This window comes from Panthera onca, chromosome E1 (genome assembly GCF_046562875.1).
Source record: "Panthera onca isolate mPanOnc1 chromosome E1, mPanOnc1 haplotype 2, whole genome shotgun sequence".
Lineage (NCBI taxonomy): Eukaryota > Metazoa > Chordata > Mammalia > Carnivora > Felidae > Panthera > Panthera onca.
The window spans coordinates 57343041-57368594 of NC_138352.1; the positions used below are offsets into that span (position 1 = coordinate 57343041).

Below are 25554 nucleotides of genomic sequence, written 5' to 3' on the forward strand. Positions count from 1 at the left end.
GCATATCTTTACCCCTCCCACTCCCTAAGGTCCCTGTGAGTGCGGACTGAATTGAATCTACTCCAGATACTCAAATGTGCCTTTCTCCCTGACTCCCCTCCCTGTGTCTTTCCCACACACAAGGTGGTCATGAGTGCACGTGGGACCCAGCCAAGGAGGCATCGGGCTGCTAGGGGAGCCCCCAACGCCCCATCCCACCCCCACCCCGCACAGCTTCCATTGGATCTGTGTGTTAGTTTTATTTCCTTTGCTTTGGTCTATACAAAAAAAAAAAAACAACCAATAACCAAAAACATAAAGCGATAATAATAAAACTCTCCGCTGGGACCTCCCCCAGCCCCCCACACCCACGTGCAGGAGGTGGTGGTGGGTTCGAAACAGGAAGGGGAAGAGAAAGCCCCTCACCGCACACCAGAGGGGTCAGCCAAGAGCACTTCTCAGGAGTCAGCTAGGGTGGTGGAGTGGGTGGGACGGGGCGGGATGGGGTGCCAGGGAGCTGTCCCCAGAGCTCCCAGGAAGGGGCCAGGTCCGGTTGAGTGTCCTGGAGAGAGGAGCAGGCAGTGTCCTGGAGTGGGGGACTCACTCTCCGCGTCTCCATCCCATCTCCTTGTCGGTCCCTGAACTTTTCAAGACAAGCTTTGGATTCTGGGATTTTGGGGCCTTGAACCTGGGTCCTGGACACCCCAGGGGCTCGGAACAGTCGGTCGGCTGGAGTTCGGTGAGAAAATCAGGCCCGGGGGAGGAACCAAAGCTCTGTGGGGCCCAGGCTGCTGGGGTCAAGCTGCCTGGGCTGGGGGGTGGGAGTGGGGGTCGGGGGGTGATTGCCAGGTGGGGGAAGAGAGCAGGTGATTGAGTCTAAAGCTTTAGTTCCGGGGCCACAGAGGTGGGGAGGGGGTGTTGGGCCCTGGACCCACGGCCCAGGACAGAAAAGCAGGAGCAGATCACCATCCCAAGAAAGACGCTACAGAGGACCTCTGGAGGCGTGGGGTTCGGCAAGAAGTCGCAGCCCCGCTCCCCTGGGCTCAGGCACTTTTCTGTCTCGCCCCATCGCCTGCACGGAGAACCTCTCAGATGAGGAACCGCACCTGGGGGGTGAGGCAGACACAGAGAGGTCAGGGCAGGCCTCTGTCCCCTAGGAGCTCGTCCCCCCCGCCAGGTCACCCACCCACTACCCACAAAGGGGCAGGACTCCCCACCCCCTCAAGATAAGAGAGTAAGGTAGGCCACAGACACCTTCCCTGGCGGGTGCTCGACAGCAAGGGACCCACATTCATTCCCCCCCCAAAAAAGAGCCAAAGGTTCCAAGGAAACATGAGAGGGCCTCTTCCATGAGAAGCAGGTTCCAGCAGGGGGTGGGGGGGAAGCGTGTCTCCACAGCCTGCAGACACGACAGAGGGCACCGTACTGGAAAGGAGCCAGCTAGGCCAGCATGTGGTCCGCCGCAGGGTAGGGGGGCCTCAGGCCGTCGCTGTAGGTGTCGATGGGATAGTCTCCGTCCATGTCCATGTGCATGTCCAGAGGGTCCAGGGGCACGTCACTCGAGTACATGGGGCGGTAGGTGGCATCCATGTCTGGGGAGGAGAAGGAAGGAGGACCTTCTAAAGTCTGTAGACCACCCTGCTGGACAGCCCTCCATCCATCTGCCGTGGGCCTGACCCCGTCCTCAAACTCCCACATCAGGGGACCTCCACGGGGATATCTGTGGATTCTATATGGTGTCTGCCACTGGGGACACAATGCCCCCTTCGCTCACACCCACAGATGTCCCACGCCCCGGGCTCTTGGGGGTCCCTGAGGAACTCTGCACACACTTACCATCTGCGTAGGGTTCATTGATGGGGATCATGCTCTGGGCCTAAGGAAAGAGACAGAGAAACATTGAGGGAAGGGAGAAGGGCGGAAAATGTAGGCTCTGGGCTGGGGGTGGGCGGCTGGAGGTGCTTCTAGAAAAGGGGGCCGGGGAAAAACAAAGACCCCTTGAAAGAACAGAGGATGGAATGCGGTTATTCAGTGCCTCCGTGGACCCCTCCTGTCAGGCACCTCCTGAGCGTGGAAGGTCCCACCATTCATGCTTGGGGGCACCCACAGAACTAGAGCAGCCCTGGGGACGGGAGTGGACCCGGGATCAGGGCAGCCGCTAGCCTATAGAGCACCTCCATGCAAGTTAGAAAAAGGCACCCTGCCTCAAATGCTTAGAATGTATAGTGTGGACAAAATAAAATTACCATTCTGGCAGGTCAAAATCAGAAAGACAGTTCAACCTATTACTTCCGTCTGCTAGAAATTGTCGTGGATGATCCAATTATAAAATAAAAATCAGGGTGCCTGGGTGGCTCAGTCGGTTAAGTGTCTGACTCTTGATTTCGGCTCAGGTCAGGATCTCATGGTGATGAGATCGAGCCCTGCCTGGGGATCCACACTGAGCATGGATGGAACCTGCTTAAGATTTCTCTCTCCCTCTCCCTCTGCCCCTCTCCCACTTGTGCGCATATTCACATGCACTCCCTCTCTCTCAAAAAAAAAAATAAAATAAAAATTTTAATTAAAAAATTTAAAGAAATAATTACAAAATAAAAATCTATGAGGTAGACAGTATGACAGGAGCCCCCTTAAAAGTGCTGTCTTTGTGCAGTGTGCAACTTGCACAACCAGACGTCACAGTCCAACCCAGGATACTCACGGCCTCCCAGGCAGCTGGGTCATGCTTGAAGAGGGAGTTGGTGAGCTCCACAGACACACGCTTACGATAATCTGGGTTCTTGTCCTCAGAGATGCGGAACAGGACAGCGGCAGCATAGGTGGCTGAGCAGAGAGGAAAGGAAAGACCAATTCAGGTGCCTGCCTCCACTCTGGCTGGAGGACTAACACTCAGCCCTCCTCTGTTACCCCCTCGCCCACAGCACAGCCCCTCACCTGTGCCCTCGTTGCGAGAGTGCAGTAGCTCCATGAGTGGGGACGAGGCCCCCTCGGCATCAATGGCATCAGCTGCTTCCTTGTCCTGGGCCAGCTCACACAGCACCCCGGCGGCTACACGCTGGATGTTCTCCACTGATGAGTACAGGAGCTGGGCAGAGGGCATGCAGGGTGGGGAAGGGGTGGAGGTGGATGAGGGGTAAGGCAGGCAGGGGGGCAGCCTGCCTCCCAGCCCTGTCCATCTCTGCCTCCCTTCTCTGGATTTAACACAAGCTCATACCAGAAAGGGTAGAAAGTCTAAGAAAGGTATAAAGAAACAGAAAGAAAGCCAGCCATGATTCCCCACCCACATACAACCTCTCTTAATACACTGGCATATTTCCATCAGATTTTTATCACAGTCCTGTTTTTTTATCTATAATTTTTTAAGTTTATTTATCCATTTTGAGACAGAGAGAGAGAGAGCGTGTACACATGTGCACATGAGCAGGGGAGGGGCAGAGACAGACAGAGAGAGAAAATCCCAAGCAGGTTCCGCGCTGTCAGCAAAGAGCCCCATATGGGGCTCAAACCCATGAACTGGGAGATCACGACCCAAGCCGAACCTGAGTCAAATGCTTAACTGACGGAGTCACCCAGGCACCTCATTATCTATAAAATTTGATCTATAAACATTTTTGATGTTTATTTATCTTTGAGAGAGAGAGAGAGAGCAGGGGAGGGGCAGAGAGAGAGAGGGAGACACAGAATCTGAAGCAGGCTCCAGGCTCTGAGCGGTCAGCACAGAGCCTGACGTGGGGCTCGAACTCCCAAGCTGTGAGATTATTATCTGAGCCGAAGTCGGAGGCTTCACCGACTGGACCACCAAGGCACCCCTAAGATTTTGTTTTTAAGTAATCTCTACACCCAACGTGCGGCTCAAACTCACAACCCAGAGATCAAGAGTCTCATGCCCCACCAACAGAACCAGCCAGGCACACCCCCCCATAGCATGTATTTTGATACTTTGATTCCTGTTTGTTTGGGGTTTTTTTTTTTACCTAACATTGTAGCATAAGGCATTTTCCTACATTATTAAAAAACATTTCCTAGAAATCTATGAGCTCATATTGATAAGAGAAAAAGAGTAATGCTAAAAAGCAAAACAATAACAAAAACAAAAAAAACCCATTGGTCACAATAGGAGGTCACAACAGTGCCAATCCCTCACTCTGAACTCTAAAGGGAAAAAATTTCTCGGGGAGCCTGGGTGGCTCAGTCGATTAAGCATCCAACTTTGGCTCAGGTCAGGATCTCACACTTTGTGGCTTTGAGCCCCAGGTTGGGATCTGCGCTGACAGCTCAGATCTTGGAGCCTGCTTTGGATTCTGTGTCTCCCTCTCTCTCTGCCCCTCCCCCGCTCACACACGTGCTCTCTCTCTCTCTCTCTCTCAAAAATAAACATTTAAAAGTAAAATAAATAGGGGCGCCTGGGTGGCGCAGTCGGTTAAGCGTCCGACTTCAGCCAGGTCACGATCTCGCGGTCCGTGAGTTCGAGCCCCGCGTCAGGCTCTGGGCTGATGGCTCGGAGCCTGGAGCCTGTTTCCGATTCTGTGTCTCCCTCTCTCTCTGACCCTCCCCCGTTCATGCTCTGTCTCTCTCTGTCCCAAAAATTAAAAGTAAAATAAATAAATAAATAAATAAATAAATAAATAAATAAATAAATGGAAAAATTTCAAAAGCAAAAATTCATTAACATTGCTATATATGGCCATATGATACAATGGCCATTCTTTTTTATTTTTTTATTTTTAATTTTTTTTTTTTAATTTTTTTTAATGTTTATTTATTTCTGAGAGAGACAGAGACAGAATGCGAGTGGATTAGGGACAGAGAGAGAGGGAGACACAGAATCCGAAGCAGGCTCCAGGTTCCGAGCTGTCAGCACCAGAGCCCGATGCGGGGCTTGAACTCACAAGCTGTAAGATCATGACCCGAGCCGAAGTTGGACACTCAACCGGCTGAGCCACCCAGGCGCCCCATGGCCATTCTTTTTTAAACCATTCCCTTATCATTGGACATTCATTTTGTTTTCAATTCTTATAAGTAACATTGCGATTGTTGGCTATAGGTATACATTTCCGCCACATTTTAAATTAATAAATAATTATCCCATAAGACTTGTACTACTTAGTCAAAGGATATGAATATTTTCAGGCTCTCTATATAGATTGTAGAACTGCCTGCCGGAGAGGTTTTATCATCTTCTCTCCTCACCGGCAGGATATGGGACTGCGTATTTCATCACATCTTTGCCAGCACAGGGCACTCCCGTTTTTTTTCCTCTGCCAGTTTGATAGTGGAAAATAGGATCTCACTGGGAATGTGAGCTTCTCTTCTTTAAACTCCTGGGGTTGGGCATGTTTATAAGCCACCTGGGAGCTGCTTCTGCCTCTGCCCATCTAACCCCCGGGGTCTAGTATTAATGAGCTCTTTTATATGAAGGATATTAGACTCTTGTCTATTGTGATACCTGGAAACATTTTCCCAGTTTGCTGTTGATTTTTTTATTTTTATTTTTTTATTTTATTTATTTTATTATTTATCTTATTCTTTTATTTTGAAAAAGAGTATGAGTGGGGGAGAGGGGCAGAGGGAGAGAGAGAATCTTTTTTTTTTTTAAGTTTATTTTGAGAGAGAGAGAGAGAGAGAGAGAGAGAGAGACTGTGTGTGTGTGTGTGTGTGTGTGTGTGTGTGCGTGTGTGTGTGTGCGTGTGTGCGCGCGTGTGCATGAGTGGGGGAGATACAGTTGAGAGAGAGAGAGGGAGAGAATCCCAAGCAGGCTCTGTGTTGTCAGCACAGAGCCTGACACATAGCTTGAACTCACAAACAGTGAGATCATGATCTGAGCCGAAACTGAGTCAGATGCTTAACTGACTGAGCCACCCAGGCACCCCTGTGTCGACTTTTTAACGCTTTTTAGGCTGTTTCTGACATATAGATGATTTTAGTGGCCATGTGGTTGAATCTTAAGCTATTTTTTTTCACTTGTGATCTCTTCCCTTGCTTTTGAGTTTGGAAAGCCGTTCCTATGCAGGGATTTGCTAAGTGGTCACTCCTGGCGTGGCCACTTTCCTCCAAACTCCTCCAAACACCTCTTGATGCCTGGCCCAGAGAGGCTGCCAAGCTCCCCCTTTCAGCAACGGGGATGCGCGGGGAATGGAGGAAGCTCTCCTGCCTCCCTGCCCCAGACTCACCTGAACAAACAGGGGGATGGTGTTCAGCCGGAAGATCTCCATGCGGTTCATGGGGTCCCGGGCGAGGATGTGCAGGGCTCCGGCACAGCCCTCCACAATCTCCTCCATCCTCACGCCATCCTGCATAAGAGGAGGCGGTGGGACATTGCGACAGATGGCCCTTGGACGTGGCCGCACGCCCCCACCGTGACGATCTGACAAACCTCACTGGTCCTCAGAGTGTGCATCCACCACAACCTGCCTCCCCATTTACACACACGTGCACACACATTCACAAAAAGGCCACTCCGACCCCTGGGGACTGACCGTGTATGGCTGCTGTGTGCCTGCAGCCACGTGGCGCTGGGCATCCTGGTGAGCCTTGACCAGCAACTGCACGAGGCGGGGAATGACCGCCGCCTCCTGCAGAGGGGCATGGTTGGCTGGACACAGGGCCAGATTCCTGATCAGGCCGATGGTTGCCTGACAAGCAAAAAGGACAACAATCAGGGACATTTCTTGGGCATCTGGAGAATCCCAATTTCCCAGCACCATCTCCTCCTTCCCTTGTCGTCTCCGTTTGCCAGACCACGAGACCACTCCCAGCCCACGTCCCTTATTCCATAGGATCGGTGGGTGCTCCTGTCTAACTCTAACAGCCCCTGCTAAAATGAAACCCCATTCCAGAACATGCTACCAGCCCCAGGCCCTGACTCTCACCCTTGCCCCTTCTCTCAGTACCCCTTCTCCCCCAGACACCCGAGTCTTACCCCTTTCCCAGTAACTCCCAAACCCTGCTTGGTTGACCCCCAAGCTTCCTGCTTTAGTGACACTCGTATTGTGATCAATCCTCAGTGAGGCCGCTCTGGGAAGAAGCCTCCTCCCCAGGGCCCCGGTCTCCCAGGGGCCACTCTGGCCTCCCAGGGTCCCTCGGGTTCTTACAAAGCAAGCTCTCATCTCATCTGACTCTCAAAACAAGCAGCCAAGAGAGCAGGGACAAAAATCACGAGAGCTGGGGACGTGAGCACAAGGTAGATGACCTGCCAAGGTCACTCTGCCACTTAGCTGCTAAGTCAGACCCTCCCCCCACCTCGGGCTCGCAGCAGGGACCAACCCGCGGGAGGGGCCACACACTACTGCTTTTTTTCTCACTATGGATTTTAAAAATTCAGTGTGTAACTACTTAGAGGCATTCTTATCTGTACTGTCAAAACTGTCTACAATTTCGCCAGTGGGAGTCCCTGCCAGCTGGCCCTCCTCTACCCGGGCAGCAACCTACAGAGAAGGCTGCACCCCTTCACGCCTTTAATCCCTATGGCAGACACTAAGTGTCCCCCCACCCCCCAGAACCCTTTCTGCTTTTTGTCTTTTTAGTATCCCTTCTGAGTTGTAGCGGGACACAAGGCCTTCAGGACACATGAAGCTTTGCCAGCTTCCTTGTACCTAGACGTGGCAATGTGATCAAGTTCCAAACTGTGAGCCGAAGCCACGCGTCCCGTGGACCAGAAACATTACCTGGGACCGCGTTAGAAATGCAGCGTCTGGCGGCCACCCCAGCCTATGGACTCAGGGCCCATTAGAGCGGCTTTGCCTGCACTGATTTGGCACCTAATCCCGACGGCAGAGAGCTCCTTCCCCTCGCCCGGCCCCCACGGCGGCCACAATAGGTACCTTGACCAGCGGCCACTGGTTGGGCTGGTTGAGCAGCTTGACGATGGCCGGGATGCCGTAGTTGAGGCGCACGGAGTTCTGGGCCATCTCGGCCTCTGGGTGACGGCTGGTGAGGTGGCGCAGGGCGCAGACCGCAGGCTCCGTGATGTCGTCCTTGTCGCCGGCACGCAGGATGGCGTGGATGAGAGCCTCCACGCCGCTGTTCTGGGTCACCAGCGTCTTGTTCTTGCTGTTGTTGCACGTCAGGTTGGACAGCGTGCCCGTGGCGCAGGTGAGGACATTGACGTCATCCACGCTCAGTTGGTTCACCAGTATCTTCAGCACGCTCTCCAGGCCCTCCTGCGGGTTGTGGGGGAGGCAGTGGAGAGTGAGGGGGGATCCCCCACTCCCAGAAGTCTTTCCCAAATACGTCCGAGGGCAGCAAGATGAACTCACGGTCTGAAGCCCACCCAGCTGACAGCCACTGGGTCCTGCCTGCGTGCCCAGGAATCTTCATCCCTGTGATTCTGCCAACACCCCACGGGAAGGTGGTACTATCAGGGCGGTTGAGGGGCTTGCACACAGACCCACTGCCGGCGGGCCAGCTCCAAAGCCAGGCCTGACTCCAAGTTCATGCTCTTCCCTCCACGCCCCTCCTGCCCCTCTCTGCATCCTCAGAGCCAGGCAGGGCCAGGAGGAAGTTGTTGAGGAGGCCACATGCCTTGGTGGCCCAGCTGACCCATTTTTCCCGGCTTCTCATCTTTCTGGGCCTTTGCTGCTGCCCCCTCAGCGGTCCCCAGACTAAATCCACTTTCAGGAAACATTCCTGCCCCGGAAGCCGCACTTCTCCCAGCGGAGCCACGTGGGCCTTGTGAACAGAAGGCCCCCAGGCTCTGGGATGACAGTTCTGGGTTCAAATCCCATCTCTGCCAATTTACTAGCTGTGAACGAGGGCCATCATGTAACTCCCTGGGACTCTGTTTCTTCACCTAACCAACTGGGTCTCACATTCCACTCCAGTTGTTGAAAGACATAAGCGAGCCAATGTTCACAAGTGCCTAGCAGAGTCCAGCAAGTGGCCAGAGCTGAATAAACAGCCTACGGATGGGGGTGGGGGCCTCTTAGGAATGGTAGTCAGGTTGGAAAGGGAGACCAGGAGTCTTGTCCTAAAACTGCATTTTTCTTTAAGTTGTGTTTTTAGCCAGCAGAGGCCCCAAGCTGTCTCTTGGTGTATTACTGTTCCTCGCCACCGGGTCTAGGTCAAAACTATTCCCCTGGTACCATCTGGGAACGTGTGGCTTAGGAACATCAGTGCCTTCATCTATTCTCCTTCCTGAATCTTTTTTTTTTAATTTTTTTAAATGTTTATTCATTTTTGAGAGAAAGACAGAGACAGAGACAGAGACAGAATGCGAGCAGGGGAGGGGCAGAGAGAAAGGGAGACGCAGAATTCAGACAAGGCTCCAGGCTTTGAGCTGTCAGCACAGAGCCCGATGCAAGGCTCGAACTCACGAACCTCGAGATCATGACCTGAGCCGAAGTCAGACGCTTAACTGACTGAGCCACCAGGGACCTCTCCTTCCTGAATCTTTAGCAGTGACTAGAACCTTAAGCTAAAGGGATGAGGGTCTGAAGGGTATTTCCAGCCTCAGCCACAACAGGGCAAGACTGCGAGGCCTCAGGCCTCCCACGGTTCCTGAGGTCAGAGTCCCAGACAGGAGCGTGCATGTGGCAAGAGGGGAGGACAAGGTGGCTGAAGAGGTGGACCCAGGCCCGAACGTCTCCCTCACCTGTTTGGTGGCCACGTCCGAGAGATTACGCAGGGTCCAAAGGCAGTTCTGTACGAGGCGGGGGCTGTTGCTTGTCAGGTGTTTGCCCAGGGCCTGCATCCCACCTGGGGCACAGAACAGGGGGCATGTCAGCCACGGGGAGCATGGCTGGCCAAGCCTGGCTGCTGGACAAGGCCTTCACCCCGCCCCTCCTGGCCACATGGGCCATACTCACCAGCCTCCACAATGGCGGGCTTATTGCTGGGACACACAGACAGCACCTTGAGCACGCGGCTGGTAGTCCAGAGCAGCTTCTCATAACTGTAGTTGCGCATGATCTGCACGAGGGCCTGGGGTCCTCCGTTGGCTAGGATGATGAGCTGGGGTGGCAGGGGAGACAGTGGAGAACAAGTGTGAGACAGACAGGAAATACGACAAGGAACAAGGAAAGGATTGGGGGTGACAGAGCTGTCATTACTGAGCTTCAGCCAAAACCCGAATAGCTTTTGTGACTGGCAAAGAAATCCAAAATTTTGAAAAAAGGATAATACACAATGCTGACAAGGATGAGGTGAAATGGTACTAACATACACCACCAACAATGACATTGTAAATAATACAATCCTTTCGGAAAACGATCTGGAAACCTGGGTAAAAGCTCAGAAACATTAAAAATCGTTCGCCCCACTGATGAAAAAATTTTCTATTCCCTGGGAAAAGCTGTGTGCCCAAAGATGTTCGTTACCGCACTGTTTATAAGGGTGGAAAATTGAGAGCAATCTAAATGCCCTCAGAAAAAAGTCTCGGGCCTCCACTTAATGAGATGCTATTTGCCCCTACAGAGGGTGCTTTTGAGGATGATACAGCAACAACAAACAAAAAAGAAAACGTAGGAAACAGATGCAAAGTTGCACATTTGCCATGACTACAACCACGGACAAATATGCCCACAGGATAGCACTGCAGGAAGCACGCGGAGACAGCAGTGGCTGTGTGAGGATGGTGCCTTTTTTCCTTTCCTTTTCCTAATCCTCAAAATATTTCAGTTACATAATGAGACATGTACAGCTGCATGTACTCATGTATTTAACCTAAAAATGGTGAGGGGGCAGTGGCCGGAAGCTGCAGCGGGACAGAAGGCGATGCGCGGGAAGGCTGCGGCTCTCGGCTGGGGGCGGGGCGCAGCCCACCTTGCTCTCCTGGTTGCCGTAGGCCAGGAGCTGCAGGCAGTCGGTGGTGATGGCCAGGAACTTGGGGTTGTTCTTGTTAAGCAGGGGCACCATCTTCTGCAGCCCGTCTGCCAGGCGCACCGCCATCTTGGCGCCCTCCTGGTAGAGCAGCAGGTTGTGCAGCGTGGTGATGGCGTAGAACAGGACCGACTCCACGGGGGAGCTGGGAGGGTGGGCAGGGGGTTAACAGGAGTCGGGGCCCTGGCATAAATGCAAGCTAACCTCCCCCAGGAAGCCCTCCCCTTACCAACACCCCTGTAGACATAGCCCTTTACTAAAATCTCATTGTCCCCTGAGCCCAGCCCCACTCTTATGCATGGAGCACACAGCACCGTCCCTCTCCCCACTGGGAGACCACAACTCTTCCTGCTTCTGGGCTCCTAGCCCAGTGCTGAGTGCCTAGTAGGTCCCCTGGACATCTGTCTCTACTAACTAACTACCATATGGGAGGCCGTGTGCTAGAGAGGTCCTGCAAAGGGGGGGTCAGAGTATCTCCAACCTCGAGGAACTCACAGCCCAGGATGGAGGTAAGGAAAAAGGCCAATCAATATTAACAGGATGGGAAAGATAAAGGTGGCAAGGGCCTTTGCACATGCTGTTCCTTCTGCCTGGAATGGCCTTCCCTTCACCTACACAGGCCAAGCCCCACTCATCCGTCAACCCCCTGTTGCTAAAGTGCACAGTGTCTCACGGCTCTGAGAAATCCTGGACAGACCTCTGCCCTAGCCTATACTGTATCCTAATAACTAATGTGCCAGTTACATGCCTGCCTCCCCTGTTGGGCTGTGAGTAGCTGAGCACCAGGACTGGGCATGGTTCTCTACCTGGCACATAGTAGGGCTTCAGTAAATGTCTGAAAGGGAGAGGAAAGCCCCAGTATCCCACAGCAAGCAGGGGCAGTCACCTGAGCATGCGGACCAGGGCAGGGATGCCGCCTGACTTGAAGATGGCAAGGAGCCCCTCGCGGTGGTGGGAGAGGTTATGCAGGATGCTTGTGGTGCAGCGGGCCGTGTCCAGGTCACTGGTGTTCTGCATCGTACGCACCACGGCTGCCACCAGCTGGGGTGAGCCCATCAGCGCCCGCCGCGACGCCTCTTTCTTGGACAGCTGGTTCACGATCATGGCTGCCTTGGTCACTACCACCTGAGCGGTAGAAGGAAGGATGGGAAAAAGTGAGCAGACGGGCCAGGCTGGCTGACACTGGAGATGGAGGGGCCAGGTGACCCCTCCACAGAGCTCGGAGGGACCCGGGTCAGTCTTTCCCCGCTGATGGGGCCCCAGGTAGGGCCATTCCCTGCAGACACCTGACCTTTACCCCCCTCTCTGCCCTGCCCCCACCCTGGCCAGGCCCCTCACGGACCGGGTCCTCATCGTTGAGCAGTTTGGTGAGTTCGGGCAGGGCCCGGGTGGCCAGCTCGGCGTCGTCCTGGTAGTTGATGAGATGCACGATGGCTGACTTGAGCAGCTGGGACGGCTCGGCCAGCCGCTGCAGGTTGGTGGCCTGCCCCTCCACCTGGGTGGCCAGCAGCAGTGAGCTGTCTTCACCTGTCACGCCAGGACACATGGCCTCCCGCACCCGCTTGGCTCTGGCCGTCGTGGACATCTGGTACTCCAGGTCTCCTGGGGGCCAACGGGCAGGGACTGAGCTGCAGGAGGTGGGTTGGGTGGGGGGACACTGGGGAGCAGGGCAGGCCTTGCGGACAGCCCACCTGGGTTCTGTGGCCTCGCTCCCCACCCCCGCCGACCAAAGCCCCAGGACACCACTCGCAGTCCTGCCTCTAACAGAGGGGAGGTCACCATCGCCTCAGTTACATCAGCTGTAAAATGGGGTGCCACCTGTTCTGTCCATCACAGGGAATTCTTATGGGAATTAAGTGAGATAATAGTTGTAAACTGCTCTGCAAAGAAAAGATGTAGTGCAAATGTCACTACAAAACCGTGAGTGAATATTACTATTCATAGGAATAATTAACATTTTTGGAGTATTTCCTATGTGCTTAGCTGTGAATTAAATGCTTTCCTTATATTTTCTCAGTTAGTCCCACCATAACCCTACAAGATAAGCACTATTATTATCTCTACTTTACAGATGGGGAAACTGAGGCACAGAGCGCTTATAGGAGCCCAAGCTGAGGTGTGAACTCAGACAGCCTGACTCCAGAGCCCAAACCCCAACCCAAGGCCCCTCCCTTAACAATCAGGTCGGGGTAGCATGAGACAACCTAAGTCTCCTTTCAAGTCTGATATGTCATGACTCTAATTATATCCTCATCATCTCTAAAGGAGGCAACTCTCCCATTACATAGGCTAGCAAATAGAGGCCCAGAGGGCCAGCCAGTATCATACAGCAGATCAGAGGGAAAGTCGGGACTGTGGATTTCAGAAAGCAGGAGGTGGGTTCTCAGCTCAGACTGCAGGTTCCATCCATCCCTGGGTGAGTCCAGGAGTCCCACGGATAGGTGCCCACGCTCCCCAGGCAGCCCTACCCTGGCAAGTGTCCCAATACCCTGGGGGGAGACAGGCGGAGGCTCCATCCCCCAGTTAGTGGGGGAAGGAGACACCGCTGGGCTTTCCCACCTGGGTGCTGTACTTGTAGCTGTCAACACCACGCCCTGGCCGGCCCTGCCAAGCCTGCTGTCCGGGAGGAGACCCCCAGGGGCAGGGGCTGAGCTCCACCCACACGGCCCACCCTATACCTTCCCCAGCTCCCACAGCTCATCCCGCTCAATGTTCGGAGCCCTGAGGACAGCTGCAGACAGCAGTCCTAGGGCTCGGATACTCCTCTCCCCGAGAGAGGCTAGTACCCTGGCCGGTGTGGCATCCCCACTCCTAAGCCCCAGAGCTCAGAGCCAGAAGCCAGGTTGTCACCCCCCACCTGGCCTCAGCCTATCTACAGGTCTCCTCCTAACCCCACCAGGGGCCCTGTCTCCGCATCAAACTTGAGGCTCCTGGAACAAAAGGACCATCTTCCCCTATAGTGCAGGGGTCCCCTGAGGGCAACAGTGATGCCTCCTCATTATACTGTAAGTTCATTGAGGGCAAGGACCACACACCTTCAGACAGGCGGGCAGAGTCTATGCTCCCCCCTCTGTACTAGAAGTTCAAGGAATAGGAATCTGCCTCCCTCTCAGATGGGGGCACCCTGAAGTAGCTGTGCCTCCTCCCTCAGAGGGGAGGCCCCCTAAAGTCTGTCTCCTTTGGCCCTGACTTCCCTCCAGTGTCCAGGCTGGTTTTCTGCTGAGATATTTCGATGTAATAGTTTCCATGAAATAGTCCCCAGGGATCCTGACCTTGGCTCTGGGGCACCTGAGTGTAGGTGGTGGTCTTCTTGAGCGTGTACTGGCGCCCGCAGGCCTCATCCTCCTCCATGATGCCCTTGCTACTGACCGAGGGCACACAGGTGTTGGCCCCCGAGTGGATGCCAGAGTCATAGGTGTATGTCTGTTGCCACTCAGTCACCTTGATGGGTTGTTCGATCAGGTTCATCACCTCCATGGTGGCTGCTGGGGACACAAAGGAGGGGCAGGAAATCAGCTGGCTCCAGTGAGGCATCCCATCATCTGGCCCAGCCCCCAGCTTCAGCCCATCCGCAGGCCCAGGGAGGGACCACCCACAGTAGGATACCCAGGTGTGAGTCCTGGGCTTCGATCTCTGACCTCCAGCCCAGGGTGGAATGAACCCCATGGGGAGTGGGGCAGTAAGAGCAGTTGCCACAACCCAGCCCTCGGCAGGCTCACCTTGCCGTCCCTGCCCAATGCTCCCAGAGCAGGAGGCACTCGGGGCCTCCGGCAGCTTCTGGGGTTCCGCAGACCCACCCCCACGCACTGGGGCTCCCTGGGAAAGTCTGTGGTGAGGCAGCTGCACTCTGAGCATTGGACAGGAAACTGGGTGGGGCAGGGAAGCAGTCAGACAGGTTTCTCTGGAGAGCCCCGGAGGCTGCTGGGAGAAGTCCAAGGCTCCCTTGGAGACTCTGGGATCTCAGGATCTTTCCTGAAGATGGGGCAGGATCACAAGTGATCCCAGAGGCCCGAGCCCTAAGACCCCTGTCTCTCCAGCACCCCAGTTCCTGCCAGGCTTTTCCAGAATTCCGTGCCCCACTGACCGGTTCAAATAACAGCCACATACCAATTCACCTCTCCGCAGAGCCCAGCCCTCGTTTGCAAAATGGGGTAACAGCACCTCCCTCGCAGGTTGTTGTGAGGCCCAGATTGGTGAAGGACCCAGCCTGGTGCCTGGCACGTAGTAGGTGCTCCGTGTTGGCGGCCACGGCCATGTATCAGTGCTTCCTCTCCCTCAGGGATGTTTTCCCATTTCTAGTCTTCCTAGAACCCAGGCTAGAGATGAGGGGTGGGGCAGGCCTCAGGAGGGGTCACTGCTTTTCAGGCACCCCTCCTGCTCTTTGCAGGGACTTGGGGACCCTTGAGGTTAATGAATCGCTGGCCCTACTCTGTTCCAGGGTGGTGAATTCCCACTTGGCCCACTTGGCTTCCCTGCCTTGGGAGCTGATTCGGGAGGAGAGGCGAGGCAAGGCGTGCTCCGGTTGAGGGCCGGCCTTGTGCCAAAGCTTTCACTGATGCCTCAGCCCCACAAGTGGGTTTTGAAGCATATGCTCTGCCCCCGCCCCATTTACAGACAGGGAAACTGAGGCTCCCCAGGGGAGGTGGCACAGTGGAGAAATGGCAGAGCTGGGACCAGGCACGGGCCTGAGTGACCCCCAAGTCTGTGGCCTTTGCACACACAGTGTGGCCTCAGACAGCAAGCAGACCACGGGCCAGTCCACCCATGACAGTGGACAGTACTCAGCACCTCAAACCCATGGTCCCGTCGTGATGGGGGACTGGGTGAGGCCAAGGGTGGTTCAGCTGGTTTAGCCTGACCCCACCCCAGGAACAAAGATCACCAGGGATACGTCTTCCCGGCGCTACCCTCGAGGAGGAGGCTGACTGAGCCTTCGGCCTCCCTGCCTTTTATGGCGACATGGGCTCCTTCCCTGCCTGTGAGCACACCTGGAGCAGGCAGAGGCAGGAGCCAGCCCAGCTCCCAGCCGCCTCCTCCTCTCCTCCCTTCACCCCGGGTGACTCAGAGTTTCGAGCTGACAAACAGAAGCAGGCCCAGAACACCAGACAGCAGGCTCCGTGCCACCAGATGCACCCAGCTGCTTCCCAGGCCTCGGCCAAGTGTGGCTATTTCAGGAGGAGCCCCCTCCCCCGCCCCCACCCTAACCACACACCGCCCAGCGCTCCTGCCTTCCGGGGTGGGAGACAGAAAGAAGAGAGAAGTTTGGAGGAGCAAGCTTGTCACTGAGCCGCCATCGGGGAGGAGAAACCTCCAGGGAGGGGGCAGGGGACATCCAAGCTCTGCAGAAAGAAGGTGAAACTGTATCAGGATATGCAGTTGCGTTAACCCTGTAAATGCCACCACGCGGGGGCAGAGGGCTGAGCCGACATCTGGGCACTGAGCCTCAGTCAGATCTGCTCCGGACAAACTGGAAGTCTCCAGTCCTGATCAGGAAGAATACCCCATCTGAGCCAGAAAGAGCCCCTCCCCAGCAGAGATCGCAGCCTACCCCTGCAGCTTCTGGGCCCAGGCAGGGGGTCGCGGGCCTCACCCTGAACCTCAGGAATCAAACACCCTTCCCTCGCCACCCCCATATCCACCGGGACCACCAAAGTCAAGGCTGGCCATAGGTGGGGCGTTTTGCCAGCAGGCCTCTCACCACCCCTCCCAGCTCAGGCTTGGAGCCAAGAGAAGCTGAGGGCTGGGCAGCTGCCCAGGGCCAGAGAGGGGCCACACGGAGGTCAAAGGATCCATGGGGGAGGGGACACTCAGCTGCTTTTACTATCAAATGAGTCTCAAGCTTGCCTCAAGGCTACCGGGCAGGCATTTTATTATTCCCAATTTCCAGCTGAGAAGACTAAGGCACCACACTGAGAAAATGGCAGTGTTCCGCTCAAATCCAGGCCTGCCTCACTGCACACCAGCCCACTAAACAGGGCAGCTCCCCTTGCTCCTAACAAGGGACCTGGGGAAAGAGGGACACCCTGCAGTCAAGGAGGGGCAGCCAGGCCCAGGTGTAGAAGAGAAGGCGGCCCAGCTGATCTGGGAGGAACGCTGATCCCTAAGATTCTGGGCATAAGGAACCCCGCTTCCCACGACCAACGAGAAAGCCGAGAGGGTGGGCAAGGTGAGAGTCGGGACACAGTTCAGAGCGGACACACTCCAGAACTCTTTTGGAGGAAAGGATCCGGGGAGAGAGAGCTACTCCGGCAACAGGAAGGTCTAGAAGTCAGACGGCGCAGGCAGGACAGTCAACCAGCCCCCACCTTTCTCCTCACCGACTCCCAGGAGAGGCGGAGGAATGAATTCTCCCACAAGAAGCAAAAGTGCCGCTTTGGCAGTTCCCAGGGCGGAGGGGGCCGCACCCAGCCTGGTGTCGCCCCTCTCCGCCCTGGACCTGGAGTGAGACCCGCCACAATGCCCCTGGACAGAGCCAGGGTGGAAGTGGGTGAGACAGACATGGCCCTGCCCACGCACTCAGGCCAGAGATGGGCAGCGCCAGACACAGGGCGGTTTTCTGAGTTGCATGGGGGGCCTTTGTTGAGCAGCACGATCTATTGTTGGCCACACAGGAGGCCGAGAAGCCGGCTCAGAGGTCACAGGGTGGGGTGGGGGACAGTACAAGGGGCAGGAAGAGAAGCCTGGGCCCTGGATGGGGAGTGCAAAGGAGCCTCCCTCCACTGGTCTACACTGGGTAGGAATCTACAAGCAAGCTCTGGACACACCCTGCCCTTCATTCCTGCTTCCTCCCCAGCATGGTCAACCCAGCAGGCCAGCAGTAGGCACTCTAAGTCCAACACGGTCCCAGTCCCAGCAGAGTGTGGTCCAGTCCGGGCATTAAAAACAACTGCCATCGGCATGATCTCACAGTTCGAGAGCTGGAGCTCCCTGTTGGGCTCTGTGCTAACAGCTCAGAGCCTGATTCCTGCCTCAGCAGGAAGCTGTGACTCCTTCTCTCTCTGCCCCTCCCCCACTCACGCTGTCTCCCAAAAAATAAATAAATGTTAAAAAAATAAAAATAAAAATAAATAACTACCACCGGGGCGCCTGGCTGGCTTTCAGTGGAGCATGCGACTCTTGATCTCAGGGTTGTGGGTTCGAGCCCCACTTAGGGTGTAGAGATTGCTTACAAATAAAATCTTTTAGGGGTGCCAGGGGGGCTCAGTTAGTTGAGCATCTGACTCTGGCTCAGGTCATGATCTCACAGTTCGTGACTTCAGGCCCTGCATCGGGCTCTATGCTGACAGTGCAGAGCCCTTTTTGGATCCTCGGTCCCCCTTTCTCTCTGCCTCTCCCCTGCTTGCACTCTCTCTCTCAAAAATAATCATTAAAATAAAAAAACAAAAAAGAAAGAAACCTCTTTTAAAAAAATCTTTAAAGAAAATTTGAAAACAAAAAACTGCCACCAGAGCTACCTCAGGCCCCTGCCACCACCAGCACCGCCATCGCCATCGGGGTTGGGCTGGGCTGGGCTGGGCTGCAGGATGCCAAGTGTCACTAAAAGACCTGGGAACGAGGATAGGAATGGGCCGCCCAAGAAGCGTGCTGGAAGCAGGCTTAGACACACTGCACGAGGGAGCTAGAAGTGCAGGCAGAGCCCTCCAGAAGCTCCTTGGGCCAGTGGCCACCATCCTATGCAAACTCCGATCACGGGCTCAGACAGTGACAGAGGAAGGGGGCTATGGGTAGGGCAGGAGAGCATGTGAGTCAGGGAAGGGGATCCATCCATCTGGCTGTGTGCCCATGGGCAAGTCGCCCGATTTCCTTAAGCCTCATATTCCTCATCTGCAAAGTAGAGATGATCAAGCCGCCCCTTTCTTCAGACCGTATGTGGATCGTGGATCTAACACAGCCGTGACCATGGAAGCCCTCTGTTGGCGGTCAAGACCCAGGGAGGCCTTCTTCTATTAGCAAAGCAAAGAAATGGCAGAGGAGGAGGCCAGCAGAGTCGGGCCTGCTTTTTGGGACCTGGGAGCCAGGACCAAGGGAGATCTGCCTCCCAACCCTAAGCCAGAGCCCCGGGGTGGGGTGGGGGGCTGGGTAGGAGGAGTTATATCCGGTCTGGGAGAGGAGGCCAGGTGGAGACACTGCTCTGCCCTCTCCCCTCTCCCCAGTCACATGTGCTGCTTCCTGCAGCCAGGGGCGGTGAAGCCAGTGAGGCCTGGACATTCCCCACATAGCAGCCCCAGGAGAGGCTGGGCTGAGCAGGGTCACAGCCCCCACCCTTCCCCACTGTCTCTGACTCCAGCAGAGATTTGACCAGCCGTCCCAAGCAGACAGAAGCAGACCCCAGAAAAGGCCAGAGACAGACATGACTGCTTCCCTTGTGAGCCCTGTCTACCTCATCGGGCTGGGACTTCTCAACTAGGCCTCTCCCCTCAGACTAGGGGCTCCAGGAGGAAACACCCCACCAGACTAGAGGTTCCTTAACAGAGACTGCGGTCTCTCCTTTCAGAATGGTCGTCCCAAGCTGGCAGAGACCGAAACGGGTGCCACCTATGGCCAGGGCCCTAGGGACAGGACAAGACAGAGGAGACCATCCTCCCAGATGCTTCCAGAGGAAAACCCTCACTTCCAGTCTGGAGAACAGCCCAAGCTGCTGCCCAGGACTGGCTGGGGGTGGGGGAGGCTCAGGTCAGACCGTCCCAGCCGCTGTTTGTTTTCTTCCTTCTGGGCTCCTTCCCAAAGCAAACAAACCAGGGTGGGGAAATGAAGGGAACTTGGAGGAGAGGGAAATGCGGGGCCAGGTGGCTTGGCCCTGGGAACCTCCGGGCTCCCCCCCTGGAGAGGGCTCCAGCTGGGGCTCCGGTCTCTGCTGGTGACCCTCTGAGGACAAAAACCTAAACCAGCGGATGACCCCAAACCGGGGCTCCTGGGAATGGAAAAATACTTCACCCAGCCTCAGAAAATAGCCCAGGGTGGACCTGTGCCAGAGACCGTATGGCACACAAGTGCCCCCATGGGGGGACTCGGGCAGCCCTGACCCCAGCTGGTATCCTCTCCTTAGGGGGTGGGTCCCCAGGGTTTCATTCTGTGAGGATCTGCCCCCCGCCCCCGCCCCCGACCTTCTCCAGGAAGTACAGGAAAAAAACCCACTATTAGTTCCCTGTTCTGCATTTGCTGGAGAAAACTAGGATTCGGAAGAAGGTTTGGTTAAAAATTTGTTATTGTAGTCAGAGCATGAGATCATCAAGATCGAGGCTAAGAAAGGAGAGGATGCTAAGAAAAAGAGAAAGGAAAGAAATGTTAGCGGTGGGATCATGGGTGATTTTCTTTTTCTTCTTTTGTAAACTTTTCTAAACTTTCCAATTGTTTTTCACAATGATCAGATATTACTTTTTCAATCAAGAGGGAGGAGGATTCACATGGACCAAATTCTTCCTCACCCCCAAATAAGAAGCAGACTGATTGCCCAGTGTCATCCCAACTCTCCCTGTCCCTGTCCAGGCCTGCCACTCAGTCCAGTGTCCCCACAGTGGGGAAGGGATGCAGACCTGTTAAACCCATACTCTGCGGGTCACAGAAAGCTGAGCTTCCTGCCCTGAGGTCCCCCAAAGGCTGAGGTGCCAGGAGGCTGAGCAAAGAGCTTTCTCTTCAGGCCTGGCCAAGGAAGTTACTAGAAATTGGGGCAGTCCATGCCCCCAGACCTCCACCAGATTCAACCGTGTCCCAAGAGAGAGGCCTCAAAATGTCACTTGCAGGGACACAAACCCGGGTGACCTGGCCCAGCCACACTTCTCTTTCTCTTCACAGGAGTCACAGGGCCAGCCGGCTCATGGATACCTGTCCCTCTCACTGCCAGGACTCTCTTCTCCCCAAAGACACAAGACTAGGAGTTTCCCCAGGGACCCCCGCAGACCTCAGACTGGCACCAGAGGTACTGACTCCTGCCTGCCCTCTCTCCTGGGCAGGACGGCCCCCCTCCAGCTCCCATAGACAGAGCCCTGCTTCATCCTCCTCAGAGAAGAGTCTATTCTGATCTTTCATTGCTCTCTCTCACTCAGCAATGCAAGATCTCATCTCTAACAGACAGGAAGTCCTTCCTCTTGTCTAGCCTCCACTCCATCCCTAAGAGCATCAGTCCCAATTGCTCGTGTCCCCAGGGGTGATGGAAAACTGCAAGCCTGGCACCCCCTTTATAGCATCAGCCGGGGCTGAGATCACTCTCTTTCCTTCTCGGTCACATCAAGTGCCCTCAGCCTTCCATTCTCCAGGATCAATAATCACCATGTCTTGGGTCCCCTCTGGACCTCAAGGGATCCAGAAGCCCAGTGCTGATGACATTGGAGCCCAGGCTGCACCCACACAGATGGAGGCCCCATTTCCCAGGCCCATCCTGGTGTCAGGTGCCCAGTGGGCAGAGGTGCCAGGAACCAGGAAGCTCTGAGAGGACCGTGACACCAGTGCCTCCCTCAGGGACCAAGGCTCTGGCTGACCCCGCTCCCATCATCAGAAAGGCCCTCCTGGCCCCTCAGTCGCCTGGCCCCAGAGCAGCCTGGCAGCACGGACTGGTACAATCCTGCAGGACGTGGCCCAGTCCTAAATCTGACTCTCATTTCTGTCTACTCTCCAGGGACCAGCCCTCCCCCCCCTTATCTTGGCACAGGCCCAGCCCCCAGCAAAGCAGGAAGCCCCACTTCCTCTACAGGGACAAACCCAGGACAGCCAAGGGTCTGGCCCAGCACAAGCCCAGAGGCAGCAGCAATTTTGACCTCTGCCTCCTCTCTCCCCCACCAGCCTCTTCCAGACATGGCCACTGCCCCTGGCCTTGGGGAGACAGCCCCCTCCCCCAGGAACTAAAACCCAAGCCAGGGAGGTTTCAGAGGGCTGGAGGCTAGGACATGAGTCACCCCCTCCTGACCAACCTGCCCCCACCTTCACCACCCACACATACCTTCCTGGGTCATTCAGAATTCTCCTCTCCCCAAACTCCCAAGCAGAGGCTCTCAAAGACAGATCACAGATTAATCCCAGGGCTGCAGTGGGGCGATACAGCAGGATGAGATCTGGGCTTGGAACCAGAGGATCCAAAGGCTAGTCTTGGCCCTGCTTGGGTCTCTCTATGCAACCTTGAGCAAGTTACTTAACTTCCCTGAGTTTCAATTTCCTCATCTGCTGAATAGGATAATGATACCTGCCTCTAGGGATAGTCATGAAGTGAGAACAGTTGATGAAAAGTGCTTGGTATCTGTAAAGTCCTCCCTTACTTTTTTAGCCACCATTTATCAAGTACTTATTGGGTTGATTATTCCCATTTTGCAGAGATCACTGAGGCTCAGAGAGATGAAGTGACTTGACCAACACCACACAGGTTAATGAGTGACAGAGCTGGGATTCAAACCCAGCTCAGTCCACGCCCAAATCACTGCGCTCAGAACCGCCCTACTGTGACATCTTCCCAACTGTCCATGGACAATCACTCTGTCTCATTCTCAGGTGGATCCTCTCTGCAACCCCTCATCAGTACCTGCCCCGGGAGGGAATCCTTCCTACACACAGCCCCGAAGCCCAAACAGAGGTTCCAGAGGGCTGGAGATGGGGGCGGGGCTGGGGCTGGGTAGAGAAGGCTCCTGTCACCCAAGCTAGGGCTTGATCTAGCAAGAAATGACTAATGGGGGGGGGGGGGGGGGGGAGGCGCCTGGGTGGCTCAGGGGGTTAAGCCTTGGACTTCGTCTCAGGTCATGATCTCACAGTTGGTGAGTTCAAGCCCCAACGTCGGGCTCTGTGCTGACAGCTCAGAGCCTGGAGCCTGCTTTGGATTCTGTCTCCCTCTCTCTCTCTGCTCCTTTCTCACTCATCCTTTCTCTCTCTCTCAAAAATAAATAAACATTAAAAAAAAAATGACTAATTGGGTCCTACCTTTTCCCCCCTCTACCTCCCATCCAGTGAATCACCAGTTTCCACCAGGTACCCCTAGAGATACCTCCTCAGTATTATCTTTTCATCACAGCCACAAACCAGATTAGCTAAACTAATCATTTAACCGATGTAATTATAATGCCTGCCCCTCCTCCACTTTGGCCCACAGAAGAGGGAAAACAGGTTATTTTTGCCCAAATTCCATCTCCTTGTGGTTCCCCAGAGGTACACTACCCACTAGAGCAAAAGAATGGGTTCCCTCCTCCGCCTCCCCCTAACCCAGGGCATTCTATGGGGGCTGGTCTGACCCCTTCCCACTGCCCCAACTACAACCACCAGAGAGGTGGTAGGTCTTCCCAAAGGAGTTAGGCGAAGCAGCCCTGATTCCCCCAATACTCCCTTCACCCCAGGACCAAGGGAGAGCCTGGCTTTTTGTATTTCCCCTCTGTTCCCCAGGAGGCTGGCATCCAAATCCCTACAAAAAGACCACACTTTAGATTTTTAAAAACCAGTGCTGAAAGCCTGGTGATCTCCAGCTCTGCCCAGGGAAGGGGTTCTCAGGAAACCAGGGTGAGGGCCCGTGCTCATGTTGCTCTCCTGAAACCTCCCCCTGCCCCCATACCTTCCTCCTGTCCCACTTTCCCCACGCAGCTCTCTCAGGAAGGAATGGCTGGGGAACGGACTGCAAAAGCCTCCAGAAGGAATGCACCTTCAAAATCCAGAAATCAAATGGAGACCAAGCCCCAAGCTCCACACTCTTCCGCCTCAAAACCCAGCCAGCTATATAACGTGGGGGGATGGGGTAGAGGAAAAAAAGGCTAGAACAATCGCTCCCCCCCACCCTCGTCAATTTGGCCCTGCCCTGCCCCACCCCCATTCCTGGGGAGGGGGGCAAAGCTGGGGAGAAAGCCACTGGCGCCGGCCTCAAGCGAGGGGGTGTGGTGGTCCCCGGAGACAGGAAGAGAAGGAAGAAGCTGCTTCCCCTTTGCCCCCCTCCCCCCACTGCCCCCTCGGGCCCCAGGGGCCCAGCAAACAGGATGGATGTGGGGGCAGGGAAAACAGGGTCAGAGCGCAGACACCAGCCCCGGTTCAGCTTGGCCAGCTGGGAGAGGAGGCCTTGCCCCAAGACGGACCCCCTAAGCCTGGGGAAAGCCCTGGAACAAGGAGGCAGGAAACCCCGCAGTGAAAGCTGCTGTGAATACTTCCTCCTGGAAAGTTTGTTTGGGGTGATTTGTTTCGACAATAAGAGGTTAGAGAAGAAGAGTAGTCCCGTTCCCCTATCGACACTCTGGAAGCAGCAGCTACTGGAAACTGGGCCAGTGAATTTTCCAGCCATGCACGACCCCTCCGCCCAGACCCCAGTCCGAGCCACGGGTGCCAGACACCAGCTGGGCGTGGAGCCGGGCCCGCGCCAGTCCCGCTGTCATCGCATCCCACCTCCGCCGGCGCAGCCCTAACACGGCACCCACCGGGGCGGAGGGAGTCGCCGCAGGTACAGTACCGACGAGGCCCGAGAGCTGGAGGGCAGGGCCTCTGGACTCCGTGTGCTCACCTGCTCCGCAGGTGGGGCCCGCGTAGCTGGGAAAATGTGCGCTCGGCCCCCACAGTTGGGCAAGCCGGGCGCAGACAATAGGGCCCCACCCAGGCCTGGGGGAGTAGAGAGGGAGGGAAAGCGAGGATGACGCGTGAGGTGGGGTGAGAGTGGCCCCAAAGACACCAGCGGCAGCAAGTTTCCCGAACTGTGCATTCCTGACTACAGAGTGAGCCCTGGGACGCAGACGAGCAGGGCAAAGTCTCCCTCGCCAGCGTCGGGGCGAGAGTCGGGGACGCGGCGTCGGGCGAGCTCCACGGGCCCCAGGTCAGGCGCAACCCCACAGCCACCTGCGCTCATCCCTCCCCGCCCTTCTCAGATCTCCAGCTCACGCAGCCCCCAGCGCAATCGGCCCGAACCTCGCGCCCCCTAAGTGGCCGCGCCCAAGGGTCCCAGCGCGCCCCCTGCCGCCGGTGCAGGGTGGCGCTCCCCGGCTCGCGCCCTCACCTGCCCCGTGACGGCGGGGATCGGCCTCTCGGCCGCTTGCCGCCCTTCCCTCGCCCCAGCGATCCCTGCCCCGATCGTCCGCACCTGCGTGTGGAGCCTGGCCGGGCTGGGTAGGGGTCGGGCCGGGCTGGGAGCCGGCGCGGGCAGCGAACTGAGCTCGGCGCGCTCGGGCGGCGGCTGCTCCGGACTCTGGCCAAGGCAGCAACTCAGTAACCGAACAAAAGGCGAAGGGACCTGACAGCCAAGCCACGCCTCTCGCCCCCTCGAAGCTCCGCCCCTAAGGAAAACGCCCACCCGCTGATGAGGGTTCACTGGCTGCCTCCCCTGACTGTCCCATCGAGGGGCGGAGCCTCACGCCCAGTTCTCTTCCACCGCCGCCTCTGTTTATCCGCTGGCCATTGGCCCCAGGGACTGCTAGTCGGCTCTGGGGACGGCCTCCAACTTGAGGTTCCATCCGCACTCCGCACCTATTGGCAGACAGAACGTTACTTCCTTCTGATTGGACAAGGAATTGTCAGTAAGACTAAGGCAAGAACAAATGGGGAGGATGGGGTGTGTCTTGCCCCACCCTAGCTCTGAGCAGGTGAGACTCATTACTCTCCCCTTCCCCCTACCTGTCCAACAGGTGAGTCAGGAGGCGCCATGGGAAAGGACAGACGCCTTCACAGGGCAGCCAACTCAGCGTCAGGCATGATGCTTCTTTGGGCTTATTCACCCTTGCCACAGAGTGGTAATAACATATTTGTATAGCATTTCATAGGCTTTTTTTTTTTTCTGGGTTGGGATTTTTCCCCCCAAATATGGAGCGCTCATGAGATTTAGCA

General features: G+C 55.8%; 1 protein-coding gene across 4 annotated transcripts; it reads right to left on the minus strand.

The window, feature by feature from the left end:
• Positions 1-224: 224 nt before the first annotated feature.
• Positions 225-25095, minus strand: JUP (junction plakoglobin). 4 transcript variants are annotated; one of them, XM_081791292.1, is made up of 15 exons: positions 24731-25095; positions 14067-14279; positions 12137-12396; positions 11681-11919; positions 10738-10939; positions 9783-9927; positions 9569-9672; positions 7800-8138; positions 6456-6611; positions 6150-6269; positions 2914-3064; positions 2681-2802; positions 1816-1855; positions 1406-1571; positions 225-1085 (listed from the first exon to the last, which is right to left on the minus strand). In XM_081791292.1, the coding sequence occupies exons 2-14, from the start codon at positions 14269-14271 to the stop codon at positions 1420-1422; spliced, it is 2235 nt and encodes a 744-aa protein (XP_081647418.1). In that variant the 5' UTR covers positions 14272-14279; positions 24731-25095; the 3' UTR covers positions 225-1085; positions 1406-1419. The 4 variants fall into 4 exon arrangements, with proteins under 4 accessions (XP_081647418.1, XP_081647416.1, XP_081647415.1 ...); XM_081791290.1 differs by having other exon boundaries at positions 14067-14276; positions 24815-25094; XM_081791289.1 differs by having other exon boundaries at positions 24815-25075.
• Between the last annotated feature and the right edge of the window lie 459 nt (positions 25096-25554).